This window comes from Chelmon rostratus, chromosome 8 (genome assembly GCF_017976325.1).
Source record: "Chelmon rostratus isolate fCheRos1 chromosome 8, fCheRos1.pri, whole genome shotgun sequence".
Classification (NCBI taxonomy): Eukaryota; Metazoa; Chordata; class Actinopteri; order Chaetodontiformes; family Chaetodontidae; genus Chelmon; species Chelmon rostratus.
Genome location: NC_055665.1, coordinates 15163892 through 15182375, shown reverse-complemented (window position 1 = coordinate 15182375; position 18484 = coordinate 15163892). Strand labels below are relative to the sequence as shown.

General features: G+C 42.8%; 1 protein-coding gene across 1 annotated transcript in view; it reads left to right on the top strand.

The window, feature by feature from the left end:
• Positions 1–4031: 4031 nt before the first annotated feature.
• Positions 4032–18484, top strand: part of itga10 (integrin, alpha 10) — a 27058-nt gene continuing 12605 nt past the window's right edge. Inside the window, exons 1-7 of the mRNA XM_041941661.1 lie at positions 4032–4823; positions 11187–11298; positions 11413–11522; positions 11611–11699; positions 13799–13913; positions 13995–14122; positions 14718–14866. Of these exons, the coding sequence (XP_041797595.1) occupies positions 4772–4823; positions 11187–11298; positions 11413–11522; positions 11611–11699; positions 13799–13913; positions 13995–14122; positions 14718–14866 (755 nt within the window). The 5' untranslated portion in view covers positions 4032–4771. The remainder of the gene's footprint in view (positions 4824–11186; positions 11299–11412; positions 11523–11610; positions 11700–13798; positions 13914–13994; positions 14123–14717; positions 14867–18484) is intronic.

The following is an 18484-nucleotide window of genomic DNA, read 5'->3' as shown; positions in this document are numbered from 1 at the left end:
ACAATAAGAAATCTATAAAAGCTTAGGAATCACACGTTTCTTCAAACGTGTAGTTTAACATTTTAGGAAATGTGCTTTTTTAAGAGTCAGATTAAATTTTTGGTACAGCTCTAATCTCCTGTGTAAACTAGTGAAATAGTCCAGCACATAACTCCCCCAAAACAACAACTTTTGAGATGTAATATATTAATTAGTGAGCTTTAGAGGTGCTGGAAGGTGGATTTTGTAACCTTTGGACGGAACCAGACTAACTGTAGACCCATGTATTTCTTTATGCTAAGCTAAGCTAACAGGCCTCTGGTTCCAGCTTCATATTTACAGTACAGACATTGTGGCATTGATCTTCTTTTCTAATTCCTGGCAAGAAATGGGAAGAGTATTTTCAAAATGTTGAGTAGTTGCTTTAAAGACCTCTAGTGTCCACATTAGATCCACATTAGACCTGGTTGTGCACGTCGTCCACGCAGCTCTTATTATAGGGGAATATCTACTACATTCATTTTGTGAGTCCATTGAGTGCAAGATTGCTGTTTTGTCTTTCACATCCCTCTCTCCTTCCTGCTCCAGGGAGCCAAGACAGTAAAGATGGACGGAGCACGTCAGCCAAAGGAAACGATAGCGAGAAGCCACCGTCCATGCCAGTGGAGATGGGGAAAAGCAAAGTGGCTTCCTGGCTTACCAGCCAGGGGCTGAAGAAGGTGAGTGCAGAGGAGACAAAGTAAGAATAATGTTTCAGGGAACGGAGCTCTGTGTGCAAAGACTTGTCTTATCTTAGATATATCATCTTTTGTGAGAGGGTGGATGGTAATGAATCCGGAGACAGTAAGAGGTGTGTTGGATTTACCCAAACAGACTTAAATGGATATATAATTTTTCCTGCTTTTAAACATATTTAATTTAACATCGATTCTACTCTGTGATCAATAATATCCCAGGACGTTGTTTGCTATCAGCTCCCAAATCGCAGGTAAAGAATGTGTCTCCTCTTCACTGGGACACAGTTTCTACAACTAGTGTAAATGTAGTTGGAGGAATATGTCTAAGTCTTGTCTGCCTTGGTTTCATTCCAGGCCAACACAAGAGATGTGATGATTTATTGATATTATGTTATTTTCAGGTGGCAAGCCTGTGTCATCTTAAGACTGGGTTTTATAGAAATTGGGGTATTTCCTACTGTTAAAGTGTAAAAAGAGGTTTTGATATTATTGTGAATTTCAGTCCCCATCAGCAACAATCAGATAATGTGGAAATTACAAATCACTTTGCTGATTCTAATTGGTTTGTTTAAAGATTCACTATTTAGTTTTTTCTTTATTTCTTAGCTAAATGATCATATCACTGTTCACATGCACGTCAGTATGCACATGAGTACCTGAACATCAGCTGTCATGAACTTCACTCTGCTGGGTCTGTAGGAAAACCTCGACGAGCCCTTTCAACGCTATCACCTTGTGTTTTGTTCTGTTCTCAGTTGAATATGAATTTTATTACAGCTGTTTTGTTGCCTTTATTTCATGTGACCGTGTTTCCTAATTTTCTCTCATTTTGTCAATCACATCGTTCTTTACATCTGAGAAAAATACAGTTTTTAATGAATCAAAGCTCCCAGTTCTGCTGTTTTGTGAATGAGAATGAACCCTATCTATGCAGTGTCGCCATTAATCCACCAGGTGGCTCTAACGCTATAAGAAATGTAATAAAAAACGCATACATTTTCTAAAAAAAATCCAAATTATTTCTATCTCAGTTACATAGGCATAATTTTAATGTTGTATCTGGTTATAGTGGAGGTAAATATTTCTGCTTATATTTCTGTTGGTTAGTTGATTTTGTGAGTATGACAATTTTTGAGCTAATATATTTCTAATGTTTAGTTTAACATGCAAATTAACTAGTGACAACAGCTGTCTCTAAGTACAACATTTGAGTAAAAGTACTTAGTTACTTTCTATCGTGTGCAACTGTGGACATGTGGAGGAGTAATTCCAGAGGCCTGAAGTGGCGCACAAGAGAACAAGAATATGCAAGACAGAAGTCAGTGTGTACAATTCATTAGACATATGCAACACTGCCTGTTTGATTGTGATCCATCAAACTGAACCTGAGAACAGGGATCAATGGATTGATGGTGATTTGAGGATGAGGTTAAGTCAGAGAATCTCAAAACAAAATGGGCACTGGATGTGGTCCAGCAACACATTCATTCTCTTTCTTTATACTTTGCCAAAAAAAATCATTATGATTTCTACATGGTTAAACACATAATAGCCAGGGATGTCATTTTGCGTACCTTACTGTTATGCACTTCATGCTCTGTCACACCAGTCTTGCATTCAGTGACTCCTGGCACCCTGTAGATGGGAGCATTTTCATGCTGGAGGAGACACTTGTCAGGATAGACATGCTTCATGTTTGATTATGGTGATCGCACAGAATAACTGTAAAAATTTCCCACTATAGGTTCAAATTTGTTTTACCAAATGTTCATTATTAGTGTCTGTTGTGGAAAAAGCTATCTTTTCTTCTCTGTAAAAAATCTGTCTTGAACATCTGAATTAATTTGTCCAACCTGAATCTTGAATGTCTCGCCAGTATCAGGACTCTATACTTTCTCTATCATTCCCATATGAATGAGGTTCAACATTTTTAACCGGTCATAGCATGAAAAGATCAGGTGGAACTTATAACATCAGTGAGGGCTCCTTTCCAGCAATTATTTCAATAGCATTTAATAATGCTATTGCGTATCCCTGTGTTTGACTGCAAGACCTACAACATGGCAATAAAATGCCCCCCAAAGCATAACAGAGCCACTGTCAGGGCCAAGCAGTCAGGCCTCTACCATTTCCCTTACCTGAATTTGATGAGAGGCCGATACTGCTGTCTCGCACCTGTCTGGCACCTCATTCTTGATTTTGAAGGTCCACTTCCTGTTTTGTTGTGTTTGTGCGCGAACTTTATTTCTGTTTCCTGAGGCTCACTTCCCCCCGCTGCGTCGAGGAGTGATTGGGCGCACCTGGATTCACTTCCCGAATCAAAGATGCCTATTTATACTCTGCGGAGACGCTCCTCGACGCCAGAGTATACTCCTTCGTACCGAGGTACCAGTAGGCTTCGATCGTGTCTTTTGAAAGTTTCTCTTGGAGTTATTATTTCTCTCTTCTCTTTTTGTTTCAGTGCCTCCCGTGCCCGCACAGCCCAGCACTCTCTGGACCTTTTTGAGTTTTTGCTTTGGACCGCATGCTTAGTGTGCTTGCTTTCTGCTCCCTGTGTTGTAAAAATAAACCTTTGTTTAACCCTCTCCGTTTCCGCTCCTGGGTCCCTCTCAGCATACAACGTCACATCATTTTGATTACCTGTGGCCATTTATTTAGCTGATGCCTGCAGACAGGGTGCAGATCTACTGAAGCAAACAAAGACGATGATGACCATAACGTTCGTGTTTATAAAATGTTGTAAAACAACATGATATGGAATATATCAGCCATTGGCCACCGAAAAGGTCGACAACTAACCTAAACCGAATGCACTGATTATAGATCAATTATTGCAAAAACCCTTTATTAATACAGACTGACAAACATTTGCTTGTGGCTTAGTGGGAAACATGGGGACTTTCCACGACCTGGCAACCCAAAATTGGATATATTTTTTAAATGACTTATAGAAACCACAAATAAAGCCATCAGTCACAGGTCATATAGTCTTTCTATAGGGTTTCTTATTAGTAAATAATACTAACTGGCTTAATTGTTTTGCACAAAGTTGGAGATGTTACCTGTGAAGTGCAGCTCAAAGAGAGAAATTAGTTTGTAGGTGAGCAAACCGAGAGATTTTGAGAGAGAGTTCGTCAGACGGAGAGAAAGAGAGAGACAGAGAGAGATGTGGCTTTTTGGTTTGCCAATATGAACCAGTTGCACAGACGGGAGTCTGGTGGATGGAGGAGGACGGATGGAGGGAGGGGAGCTCTGAGGATAAATGCGCTCTTTCATTTCAAAGTGAGAGAAATCCGTTGCTGGAGGCACATAGTTACACCGACAGAAACTGACGTGAAGCGGCCGTTCACGCGAGGGCAGATCAGCGGAGAGGATCATGGATCAGAGGTTACCAGAGAAACCGCGCGCAGCAGCTCACCTCACACTCTGGACTCGGTGAGCAGACTTGGTGTCAGCGGGGAGAGCTGGATCTTCAAAGACGCGCTCCGGAGCCAGGAGGGATAAAGCGCGCGGCTCGCTCGCTGTTTGGGAAGGTGTTGCACATTAGTAACGGTTTAATGACTCCGAACTGCAGCCTCTTGTTGAACGGGACAGGTGCAGGATTTTCACAGCCAAAACATGGGTCACTGAGGTGTCAATTTAGTTTGTTTTCTTCACTTTTTCATGCACTGTAGTGTAGCTTTCTCCTGTGGCGTCGCTCAAACATTCCTCCAGGGACTTTAACGCAAAGACGCCAGAATCACGGACTCTGGTGTCGAGCAGGTTTATTTTATTGTCGTCTATATCAAACAACTGGAGACTGCGTCTGTGACCGTCCTGAACTGAGCCCTCACACGCACAGCAGACATGCCACTGCGGCACCGTTTCACCGGATTTTACGCATCTCTTGGGGAAAGAGAGGGCTGAAGAAGCGCGCGTGTGTTTATGTGTGTGCGTGCGTCCGTGTGTGGTGGATGCCGTTGCGCTACATTTACAACACCTCAGGGAAGACCACTTTGTGAACAGAAAAAAAAGAGGAGAAGTAAACGAGAGACTGTTTTCATTCGGTTTTATAAATGGAGCTGTGTAAATACCTGTTGTGCCTGGAGTTCATCCTCCTTCTTAAAGGTAAGAACAATTTTATAGTCGTTTTACTTAGGTCTGGTTTAAAAGCCAAGTTATTCTTTTTTCTATTTCGTTTTTTTTACACATTTGCTGTTTTTAAAATAAGATGAAACCGCTTCAAGATCATTGGAGTCTGAACAAATGACTCATAAAGTTAAATTGTGAACTTTGGAGACCTTTGGAAAGTCAACATCTTGTCCTTGATTGATGCCTCTTCACTGCCCTGTTGCTCTCCTGTCCTCCAGCACTGTCTCACCGGATGATTTGGTCATTAACCTCCACAACTTTAACAGACAACATGTGAGAGAAATCGTGCCACACGTGTCTCCCTGAGTCCCACAGAGCTTTGTTCTGTGTGACAGTAAGCGACTGACCGTGAAGACATTCCTAACATGACTGTGTGCAGGGGAGTAGAGAAGCAGGCATATTAAAACATATGGTCAAACTCCATTTGCCAAACAGATTAAAGCTATAGGAAGTTGTACGTGACTCTAGCAAAGTAACAGTGCCTGGTTCAAAGTCTGATCCTTCAGTTTTGGGAGTACTGAGGGAATATTTCATTCTCATCAGAGGCCTCCAGCTACCAGAAGATGTTTGGAGCAATCAGATATATTCGTATGTATCATCTACCTAAAGGTTACTGGTTCATCTCCTCTTACAGCTGACACCTTCCTGACCCTGGCAGCTGCGTAACTTGACCTCAACGGCACTATCAGCCATTCCCATCGCTTAGACTTGACGTCTAAGGTTCCCCTAATAAGGCGTCCGAGCCATGTGTGTTTTCTCCATGGAGCATGAACATTAGGATCCCCTTGTGCACTCATGTTGTGGCAGAGCAGCCTCACACACCTCATTGAGCCATTCCTGCTCACCAACGAGAAACCGAAGAAAGTGCCCATTGTTGTCTACCAAAACTAAGCGTTTACGCAGCTGATAAGAAGCAGTTTAACTGCTGCATTATGGCACGCAGCCGTGAAGCGAAAGGAGATCCATAGGCTGAGATATTAGGCTGTGGGAGGCATGTTAACTTTGTACCTGCTCTGAATCTCACACACACACACAGTCCCTGAAGTCAATGCAACGATTGAGATGTTGGCATTTGCTCCAGATTTTACCATGTACACTGAAGAACGATTGCCCGGGCAGCCAGTTTTCATGCTATGCAAAACACCTCTAATTCAGGAGCTGAGCAATAACCGAGGCATGCATTGAGCATTAAGGTCATTCACACCACATACTTATACACACACCTATGTACACATGCCAGCAGCCAAATGTTGCCTGCGGTTAGGTTTTACACATTGCCCTCCATTATCTTTTTGAATCAAGTATGTACGCCATAAGTCTTCTCACATGTGTGTGAGTTTGGTAGCTTGTGTGTGTGTCATACATGAACATGTAGGTGAGTGAGTATGTGTGCAATGTTAATGGTTTCAGCAGAGCTCCCCTGATGTGGGCAGCAGGCATCCCTTGTCTGTTACACCCTGTTATGCTTCTACTGAGATGTTGAACACAGGTGCTTATGTGTTTAACTCAATTTCACCCGCCATTCATAAATTTTCGCTATTATTCTCCCAGCTATCTTCTTGCGGGGGTTTTTTTTTCACTCTTCCATCATTTGCTGACTTTCATTCCTACTCCCCCTCTCCATCCACCCCCATTCCCCACGAGAGGGTGACAGAGATGAGAACAGAACACGACAGAGATAATGGAGAGAAAATCTGTGAAAGAGGGTGAGAAGAGGTGAAGCAGGGGGATGCATGGGAAACATTATGAGTCGGGTAAATTAAGATGATGGAAACAGACAGTCAAGCAGACGTCTCTACTGCAGGACATTTCACAGATGTGCTATAAGGGATGTAAATTAAAGAGATAGAGAAACAGTAGAAAAGAGAGGGAAACTTAAAAAATCTCTGCATACTGCTATAAGCGCTGGCATGTCTCTGCAGTATCCAAAACATTGTAGTGTCAAGTTCAGTTTCTGTTCCCTCCATAACACACATATGCATATACTACACAATCACAACCATACTCATCTAGCAGCAGTAGCGCCCAGAGCTGAACGTGTGGTCGAGAGAATCTGGACTCAGTTTGGCTTAATAAATGTTTGCCGCCAGTTGTCATGGCGATGGGTGGTCAGACAGGCTGCGGTACAGTGTCATATATAACGTGCAATGAAAATGGAACCAGAGGACAGGGAAAACAGGGAACGATGGTACAGTTTTGTGGTAGGCTTGGGAGGGGAGAGGGGGCCTTGTGGTAGAGTTACAGTGTGTGTTTGTGTGTTGTAGGAGAGGGGTAAAAGAAAGGAGCAATTTATGGTTTATGAGAGAATGAGTGAAATAGGACCATGACGGAGAAAATCAGTAGCAGGGGTTGTTATCAGAGGCCTGGTTGTTGTGGAAAGAAATTTGGAGAGGGAGAGGGTGGGTGCTGTTGCCACAAGAAAAGACAGAGACATTTTACCGCACTGTGTATAAGAGCAGTGGTGAGAGAGAGTTGGAGAGTATAACTTGTTGCCACAAGGCTGGATAGGAAGAGTTTGGTTCATTCTGGCCATGAAAAATGAAGATTTAGTACTCAGGAATTACTCTATTCTTGCCTACGCATTTTCCCATTGGTGAAGTGTATTAAACATCTGCGTAGAATCAGATAGATGGCTGAATTTCATCTAAGCCACTGGAGGTTTGGAAATATTGGAAGCTCACACAGATCTGCAATATGAGCAGAAGCAAGGGTTTACAGTTGGACTCTGTGGCAGCTCTGTGTGGCTCAACTTATGCACAGTAGCCGCAATGACAATGCTAACATGCTGATGCTAAGTAGCTATAATGCTAACTGTGCTCGCATCTTAGCATGTTAACATTTGCTAATTTGCTCACCGGATGTTGTAAACATTTGGGTCTTAGTCCAAAGATTGGGACGTCCGGGGGCATGCTCCCCACAGTAATATAAATCTGTGCATCAGCGTCAATATCTATATATATATTCACGTACGTTCATACATTTTAGCCATCTGTATTCATGTGTAAGGTATCTCTAACTTTATTTTGGCTATATATCTTTGGCTATATACCTTTGTTGGTGTTACCACACTGTTTTTGTCCAGGTGTTATCAGTCTAGGTGAAGTTGCCTGCCAATGTTGCCTGAATTATAAAAACAGTTGTTCATCAGCTGTTGGCATTTATTGTGCCTCTTGGTGTGATTGTATCTTGAAATGGTTTACATCAATCAGTTCAAGAGAATCTTAGCTTTCGAACAGTGTATGATATGAGTATTAACATTAGCGTGGCATTTGTGTCAACAGACGGGAAACAAAACAAACATTCATAAATTCTCAGGCCCACGGGCAGGCTGGCTTGCCAGCAGTCCATGTTAGAGTAGTTGCGTCGCCATGTCACTGCTACCAGCCTCCATGTTACAGCTGTGGATTCACAACCCTGAAACATCAGTCCGCAGTTCATTTGCTGATGCTGATGATCCTGAAACACTGTCTGTGGCTGGTGGCTGAGGTTGACCCCTCATGAAAAAATTATTTATGTCCATAACTGTCTAGCTGGCTGAAAACCTTGCTCACTGACTGTGACACGACACACACAAGGCAACAACCTCTCATTACAATGTTAGGACCTATAGAACTTTGCTAAATTGAGTTGGCTGTCCAGTCAGAGAGCCTGAGGGGAAATTACGCAAAGTTCAAGTTATTTTAAAAGCCTGAAAGATTCGGGTCTTTTGAGAAAACATTCGGGGCTGGAGCCCAAGGAGCCACCCCCACACTCCACCATTGGAGGAGATGTTTAGCTATTTCACAGGATAACTGCAAAATCTGGCCTGCTGGTTGCACGAGAAGAAAAGTCCGGGGATTACCAAAGTCAGCAGGAATCACCCTTTATAGAAGTCAATGGCAAATCTTATAGCAATCCAGCAAGCATTTGTTGAGATATTTCAGTCTCGACCAAAATGGTGGACAGAGTGTCGTTGGGGTTCCTAGAGCCATGCCGCTAGAAGCTAGTGAGAAAATCTGGGCACAAGAAGAAGAAAGAAGAAACTTGAGTGAAAAATTTAGTGACATTACAAGAAAAAAAACATCTGTGCGAAAGAGACAATGAAAGAGCAGGTAGAAGAACCTGCAGTGTGAGAAAGGCAGGAGCAGAGATGGAAGAGAAACAGCGAGCGTATCTAGTTTCTCTCTCAAAACCAAGTGGAATCCCCCTCTGATTGGCCTGGCCGAGGTAACTGTCTGCGTGTGTCAGTGTGTATTTCTGGGCAAGTATCTGTATACAAGTGTGCAAGTAGCTGGTGTATAATCACAGCAGCAGGGTTCTGGTCTTGTTCCTCATCCTGGTCTACTTTCAGTGAAATCACTGAGGTATGTACAGTAGGAGAGTTGCTGTAAATGCCCCCCAGATGCTGCTAAATTACATGTCAAGTAACATTTATTTCAAAAAAACACATCAGACACATCCTGCTTTGCAAAGACACAAATAACATACAGTAGATGGGTCAAGTTAAATACCAACTGTTGAGCGTAGCGAAGTGTTTCTGAGGCTGAACTGAAAATACTACTTGATAATGTACTTTAGTTTAAGTGGAAGTGTTCATCTATAGGAAGAAGCCTGTACATTTTAATTCAGAGTTTGATGCAAGTATGAACCAAAAGCCTGTCAGTAGTCAATGTCTTCTTTCACTGACCTGCAGGCTGTAGATACCTGTAGGTTATTCATGGCAGTTAACATAATCATTTTCTGATTTTGAGGACGCACAGCAGGGTCCAGACTAGTGTTTTCTGCTGGAGGAATGAATCCCTCCTGAACATTAAACGATTGTTAAATCAACAATACAATATACATGCGTTTAACAGATAGAAGGTTGTTGGCATGGTGGGGGGAGCTGCAGCATCTCAGCAACTATTGGGTGGATTGCCATTAAATTTTGACAGTCATGGTCCCCAGAGGATCAGTCCTAATGATTAGTGATCCCCTGACATTTCATCTAGCGTAACCATGAGGTTGACATTTGAGGTTTTAAGTTGAGCGGCTGTGATTAATAGATAAGTTGTCAACTATTAAATTAATCCCCAATTATCAGGTTGAGTATTTTTTTTTACAAAGTCCAAATTCTCTGATTCCAGCCCCTTAAATGTGGATATTTTTTGGTTTCTTTATTCCTCTTTGTCAGTAAACTATATATCTTGTCTTGTGGTTTCTTTTGAAATTTTGAATTACTTTAAATTCCTGGATGCACCAACTCATAATAAATAAGTTTACTAATGCAAAGATCTGCTGTGTTGCTGAGGAGTCATGAATCATAAATTCCTAATCTTACTCATTTTGAGTTGTAAACGGTAATCAGTAAACTCTTGTTTCATTTGTTCATTCAGTCCTCACACTGTGTAGCATCACAGGAAGCATTTAATAATTAATCAACCTCTATATATTTTTTCTGGTGTTGGAAAAACATATTTAGACTTTCCCCTTCAGTCTGTGAAAAAACAAGATGTGTGTCTTTCACTTTGCCAGTCGGAGCATGTTTTCATGCTTCTGTTTACACCTAAATGTTCGCAACTCAGTGGACTGTCTGACTACCATCTTGTTGCTCTCTGTCTTCTCTCTGTCTCCTTCACCTCTCCCTCTCGTTATATGAAGGGCAGGCTTGTGTGTCATAACAGGGGGCTTACTATACTCCATAGTTTTTCCAACCCACACCCTTCCCTGCCTTGCCTCTTCTCTCCCCTCTCCTCTCCCTCTTTCCCCTCAGACTGAACTCCCTTTTTCCTCAGAGGTTGCCTTTGGTCACTCTGTTTATCCATCTTTTTCAGCCCCCCTTCTCCCTTCGCCCAGCTCGCTCTCCCAAAGCCAAGAGGGAAAATAATAATCTGACTCTGCACTGTAGATGTACAGTCATGTACACACAGTCTTGCCGAGAGCTAGATGAGATGATTGATACCGGTCTCACATCTCTACAATGAATGCTAAAAAGTACTCCGACACATAACACTTCACAAAAAGTTTGTTGTTTTTACACTTCTGTTTCTGTGCGGATTAAACAAGCAAGATGTAATTTGTTAATTTGTGATGCTGGTTGAGCCAGGCTAGCCATTTCCCCCTGTTTCCAGTCGTTATGCGAAGCTAAATTAGTTAGCTTCATATTTAAAGGACAGATATAAGAAAGGTACCAGCCTTCTCATCTAACACTCAGTTTTCCTACAACATCCAGTTTTGTTTTTGTTTTTTTTTTAAGTTTTGTGGGTCTGAACAAAGTTTGGCTGCACAGCATGCATGACTGATCCAGTGTGGTTTTAAGGGAATGCCAAGTTTAAAAAAAATATAAAACTTATCCACGCAATAATCTCTTCCGTGTTTCAGAGTTGTGTCAGTGTTTCAACATAGATGTAAAGCATCCACGCATCTTCACCGGTCCCGAGGACGCTCTGTTTGGCTTCTCCGTTTTACAACATGAAGCAGATGGAGAGAAATCGTAAGTGTGTGTTGAGAGACAAAGGAAGAGAAACCAATAATTAAGCTGCCATAATTCCTACACAATGAGGACACGTCTTGATGATAAATGATCGACTGTGTATTTCTGTTGAAGGATGCTGGTCGGGGCTCCCTGGGACGGGCCGCCCAACAACAGGAAGGGAGATGTGTACAAATGCATTGTAGGAGAGGAGAAGAACTCAAACTGCAGCAAAGTGAATCTAGGTGAGAGAAACAAGCATACTGAAAAAATCAACTCCCACTGAAAGAAATCTCATCGAGGTCAGTAACCGCCTCTGTTTATCTATCTCAGGCGAGACTGCGCTCCAGAACGTCTCCAAAAACCTGAGGAATTCTCACCTGGGAATGACGCTCACTCCAGACTCACCTGATGGCTTCCTGGTATGTGGCTCCAACACTGAGAAACAAGACTTTTTATTTTTGCTACATCTGGGTTGCGTGTGGATACCTGAAGGGATGTGGTGAGACCAGGTTGTGTTTGCTTGACAGAATTCTAATGAATCAGCTCTGCTGGTGTGTTTTTATTTGACTTTAGACCACGTGTGGTTTGCTCATCCCCCACTTCCTGGATACCTTTTAGAAAATTCATACACACATTAACAGAGTCAGACACATAGACTGTTCTACCACCAGTGCTGCTGTTAGAACTAACTCTTATTTCAAATCAAGTATTGCATAAATTTTTTTTTTTTTGATCAATAAGTTAATCAAATTAATCTGTAAAATAGTGAACAATGCCCAGTACATGTAGCCAAGGCCCCAGGAGACGTCTTCAGTTTGTTCATTTCATCCAAACATTGTCCCAAATCCCAAATGTATTATATTTCCAATGATTCAGAGAAAGAATTTTGGACCCACAGTCTTTGGCATGGTTGCTTGATAAATGATTAGATGATCAGTTACCAAAATCATGGCAGAGTAATTTTACCTGTGTGCTCTGAGACTCGGGGGAGTCATAAACGTCACTCTCCACCCCCTGCTGTGCTGCACGTGGCGCTCTGTTTTGGGAAGCGATGAGATCAAAGCTCAAACACCAAACTTCAATGCTGTACAAATTCTACATTCACATAATTATCTATTCCATGTGAGCTGGCTGACTGAACTGATACATGCTTTCAGTGCATAGGCATAATACTGTAATTACTGTGATTATGCGAGGCTGATGTCTGCTCTATTTTTTGCGAGACTGCAGGAGGTACAGATTTGAGACCAGTATGGTTTTTGTTCTAAAATCAAAGTCAAATCTTTAGGGAGTCAGGTCTCAGAGCAGTCAAGTGTGAGCCTCCATTTGTGACTTAAGTCTGGCTCGAGACTCACATCTCAAGTCAAAAACTCTGATGCATACATCCTGCTGTTGCTCTCCAGGCCCTATTTCTCCAGTTTTGAGGTTTCTGGCTTGCAGATGAACTCACTTCGGCCCGGGCCAGCATGTGTGTTTTGCATGTGTGTTCATATATTAGTTACTGTGTCTATGTTCCTGTGTCTGTTTGAGAGTGTGCGTTATGCAAGTGCGCTTGCGTGTTTCGGAGTTTGCCAGGTTTTTACTGCTGCTTCGGGTGTGGAGTCGTGTACAGTTCACGTACGCCATCCAGCTTAGCCCATTTTAGTGAGTGTGTGTGTGCGTGTGTGTGTGTCCCTGTGTGTTTATCTTAACCCCAGTGGTCAGGTCTATAACAGGATCGGAATGCGTCTCCGGCCCTTTGTTAATGACAGACCTACCAAAAGCCATAGCACCTCTCTTGCATTTCTCCGTCTTCTCCCTCCCTCCTTCTTCTCATCCCTCTCTCCATCCCTTCTTCTCCGCCTGTCTGTGTGCCTGAGGAGAAACCCGTCCATAATGACAGGGCAAGCAAAACCAGGATGTTTCTCTTTCTCTCATTCTAGCCCCATTTCACCCCACTTTCCGTCTCTCTTTTGTCTCTCTGGTGTGTGCGCGAGTTTCTCTTTTATTTCCTCTTTCCGCGATCTCCCCCTTATGCCTCCCTCTTGGTACGAAAGCCAAATAAACGGCACGCTTTGAAGACAGAAATATTTTTATATGATTCCCCCCCCCCAACCCCACACTCACCCCACTACATTTAGCACAATCAGATTTAAATTGCTCCACTGGTCTGGTGTTCCAGCTCTGTTAAACCACTCATGACAACAGTGACTGCCAGCATGTCAACAATAGTGTCTCTCTCTCTGCCTCTCCCTCATTTTTCTATCCCCCAAACCACACTATTGTAGTTTTTCCATGACTCATGACTTGTTTTCTTTTTGTTCCCCGTCTGCCCTCATTTAAGTCTTTTTTTCTGTGTTTATTTGAGGGTCACCGACCACATTCATTAAAGCCTTTGATATTGACCGAAAAGCCACCTGCACGTCTTGCGAGCAGAACACGGACGAAACATAAACCGCTCAAATTGGCTGTAGATGCTCCTGAAATTGCCTCACCTGTCAGACAGATGCTGATGTGTGTGTTTGTATGTGTTTGGCAGGCTTGTGCCCCTCTGTGGTCTCAAGAGTGCGGTACGTCTATGTTCAGCACCGGCATCTGCGCCTCTGTCAGCGATGACCTAGAACCAAGAGAGACCATCGCTCCGACAGCACAAAGTAACCACACATTTGCACACACACACACGTTGAGGCTCTGCCTTAGCTAGCCAAATATTTTTAAACTCCTACATGTGGCAGGGTGCTCCACATACATGGACATCGTGATCGTGCTGGATGGCTCCAACAGTATCTACCCCTGGTATGAGGTCCAGAACTTCCTCAGCAACATCCTCAGCAAGTTCCACATCAGCTCGGACCAGATGCAGGTAAAAGTGCAAGTTGATGTGTACTTCGCTGCCTATAAATATTATTTACATTAGTAATGGAAACTTGTGGTTTTGAATTTGTGTGTGTCCCCCTCTAAAACCACTGGAAGCCTGTAACTGCTGCCCAGAACACTAAGACAAGCTAGTCCCTTGAGTGAAAACTTACATAGAGGCGACATGTATTGCCAGTTTGGCAAAATATGACCAGAATGAATGGCTTTAGTAATGTTAAAGGACATGAGCCGAGCAAGCTTGAGGTTGCGGCGGAATGGAAGTTGCGGGGGGGGGGGGGGGTCTAGGGCTAAACAACAAGAGGAGTGAGTGGAGGTTTGGGTTTTGAAAAGGGAGGGTGGGGGGTAAGGGGTAGCAGGCAATGTGAGGTGAAGAGGAAATACCTCTGGTTTTTGAATGAATTCAAAAATTCCCCAAGTGCGCTGTTTGCTTTAAGAACAGGATTGGTGCTTAAAGAGATAGTTCACCCCAGAAACAGGAGTCTCAGATGTTGCTTTCCACAACTATGCACCAGCACAACCATGAACGTGTGCCATTATTGAAATACTTTTGTGTGTGTGTGTGTGTGCTTGCACACGTTCAGGTTGGTATACTGCAGTACGGTGAGGTAGCTGTCCACGAGTGGTCTCTGAAGGACTACCAGACCACACAGGAGGTGGTGGAGGCTGCCAAGAACATCAGCAGACAGGAGGGACGGGAGACACGGACTGCATATGCCATCCACATGGCCTGGTAGGCCTGTCAATGTTACTTCACTCTTACTGGCTCACGTTCTTTGTACTAAAACTTACTGTGAATTTGGCTGGCTGACAGGAAATTGTTTGAGTTTTGTTATAACATCCTTCTTTCTCTACATACATTACTGTGTACTTTAAAGTTATACTGACTATCAGGCATATTTTCTTCCTGTCTGTTCTTTATTGTAATGCTGTCCTTCACTAAAATCCCATCGTTCTGTTTTTTATTTATGCTTATCTGACAAGGACTAGATTACCATACTACCATTAGAGTACCGTGGGATACTAAAAACTGCTATAATCAATATTCTAATTTAACAAAGGATCAAATGACTGGGCATAATGTGAGAGGAGTCTGTCCTAGTGACAGACACATGCATAATTATGATAAATCCTCGAGTCTCTCAAGCGTTTTAGCATCTTTCAGCTCACTGTTTTGTTTTTAAAGCCTGCAGGTTTACTGTTTTGTTTCCCTCTCACTGCTTCCATCAAATACATTTCCAGCTGGCAGCTCTGTCCACCAAAAATAAAATCTCTGATGAGCACACTATACACTGCTTGCCCATCATCAAACCGCAGATAGTCGTAGTTAGTGACTAGCTGGTGAATAAAGTGGATCACTTAGCAGCTAAAGAGCCAGTTATCTCCATTAAGAGAGACCAAAAGCAGAGCTGAAAGGAAAGCGATTATTGGGTTTTGCCAGATGAACGCCAACAGGACTCTAAATGAGCGATAATGTTGCTCTATGTCTGCTGGATGAATAAATAAGCAACTTTTTGCATAACAATGAAATGATAAGATAATGTCACTGTTGTGCTGCCTTCAAGTGGCAAAAAAAAGCTGTTACTGCATATTTAAACCAAAGACGTTTGTTTAGCTAATATTTTGTGTTCATAAAGATTTTTCTGGCAACATGCAATCACCAGTTACTGAGCAGAGAAAATGTCTCGACCATCTAGACCATCTTTTAACCTACTTCTGGCTGTATTGTTGCCCAACTTCTCATCCCCGTCATGGCTTTTCTTCGTTGTGGGTATTTAAGCTGGTAACCCAAGTCTAAAGAAACAGCTCTATAGGTTGAGGGTCAGTGGCTAGATGAAAACCTCTAAGTCTTAAAATATCTCTTCCCTTTCAAAATAAAATTCCTGCTTTATTAAAGTCATACCCACATAGAGCACCACACCCAGACCTGATGTGTGGCCATGACTTCCATTTTGGGATGTGTGTCTTGGAGAGGTGTTCTACTTTTGTGTGTGCGCACACACGCACACATACACACACACAAACACACACACACACACACAGGTAATTGGAGAGTTCCTGTTTTGTGGTACATTTAAAGGTACAAGTTGGAGAAGTTTAGGAGGAACGTTTAAAAGGTAGTTGAAAAGCAGTGACTGGAAAATGGAGCCAGTAAAATAGTGTAACTGTGGCGTTTAAAACACCAGTGACGGGAAATCCGGACACTACAGCACAGTCTCTCCGCTCTTTACCTTTCCCCCCCTGTCAGATGGTGAGAAACCGTCTGTAGACTCATCACTGCCCGCGACAAAAAACAAACAAAAAAACTTATTCATTTTTAAAGTTTGTGTGTCAGGGTCAGGGTTTTAAAATAGTTGAAGAACTTCTGTTTTGACTCACACACGCACAGAGATGGACAGATAGCAGCCCTAACACCAGGCAGGAAAGTGACGGGGTAGAAAAACAGTGAGATTAGCTGAGCTGGACCAGCGGGCTGCTGGCTCAGCACGGCTGCAGGTGTGGCACAGCCTGACCCAGCCCCTGGTCAGCCAAGTAGTGCTCCTGCAGCTGTAAAAACACACACACACACTTACAGTACGTACATGCATGGATGAACACGTACACACATATTAAGATAAATTCTCAAATTCACATACATGCATTGTATAACTATACTTACAAGAGGTGACATTGACTGCATTCATTCTTTGATCTCCCCTATACTCAACTTTAACCCTCTTCCTTGCATGTTTGACCTTTAACCTTTACTCTGACCTGGTCCTTATTATAAACTTAACCCTAAACCTAAGCACTTGGCTAACATAACTCCTAAATATATCTCCCTTTTATTTTTGTGTGGACAATCAGTACACACTCACACAGACTTGACTTGACTTGACTGGGAAGTGACTGAGACCAGACTTGCTGAAGACTTGACTGTCTGGGATTTACTGGAAGTTGGCAGAACGACTGGTTCTTTAATTGTTCACTCAAGTCAGTAGGAATATAGCCGCCAAATTGTCACACACACAAATGCTGTAAAAGTGACGTGATGTGTGGGGGAAAACAACAAAAAGATAAACAAGCTCAAGAAGAGTTTGTAGTGGACTGGATCTCCAAGCACAGATCATACTGAGGCTCTGCACGCTTGGCTTGCTAACATTAGCAGAGATATAAAAGATTTAAACACAAACTCTGAGATGAGTTGTCTATATTGGAAGAAAAACTATTTGATGGTTACAAGAGACTTAGTGTTTGACTTGACTTGAGGCTCTTTGTCCAAATTAATTAAATGAGTTAATTAGATGGCTTTTAGGTGCTGGTAATCCCTTGTTACTGTCAGACAAAGCCAGGCTTGATCCCAGACTTAAAGCTAATGGCTGCTAAGATAAGCTAATGGCTGCTGGTTGCAGGTTCGTGTTTAAACATACGGACGTGAGTGGTACAAGTGAGTAGTGAGTGTACGTTGCTTTGGATGTGCACACAGTGTAGCGCTGTCATGTGAATGACAGTGACGGAGTGCACAGAAGGCTTTTTGAATGAAGATTAGATGACAGACTGGTGTATGAACATCAAACAGCCCTCTACAATTGGATTAGCCACTGATTTTTATATTGCTCCACCCGTCTGAAGCTCTAACCCCCCCCACACACACACACAAAAGTACACTCACAGACCGCTGCGCCGTGTCATTACCACACTGCTGTGACTCCATAAAATGGGTTGTAAATACAACCAGGCCTCCCAATTAGCTCCACTCACTTTCTCCCCACTTTCATCTCCCCTTCCCACTTTTCCCACTCCTTGTGTCTCTCACACTAATTTTCCTCTGCTCTCCCTCTTTTCATCCCTTCCCTTCTTACCTGTTTGTCTCATCATTTCTCCCTCTCTCTCTTCTCTCCGCCACATTTCTTCCCCCTTTTACATCTCTTTCTTCTCTCTATCCTCAGTTTTATTTCCCTGTAAACATCGCACAATGGTAATACCACATCAGAGCAGGATTTGCACCCCTCAGCTGTAATATTTGGCTTCATTTTGCAGTCTTTTACCATGCTACCATGCAATTCGCAATCGCAACCCCTTTACTCTCCTTTCCAGTTATTGTCCTCAGTTTTTCCTGCCATCTGCCTTTTGTCTCGATATTTTTTCTTCCTTCACAGACTCATTATTTTACTGTTGCTATCGGTCTTTTCTCATCTTCTCCAGTCTTTCACTCATGCATTTGTTCCTCTCTGTTATTTTTCATCCACTCTTCTCTTCTGTTTTCTTCTCTCCTCTCCCTCGCTGCTCCCTATGTAATTTGCAGACTGCATAGGGGAAACGGTTGTTTTTAACTCTGAGTTTCTTGCGGCTGACCACGATGTTATATTTA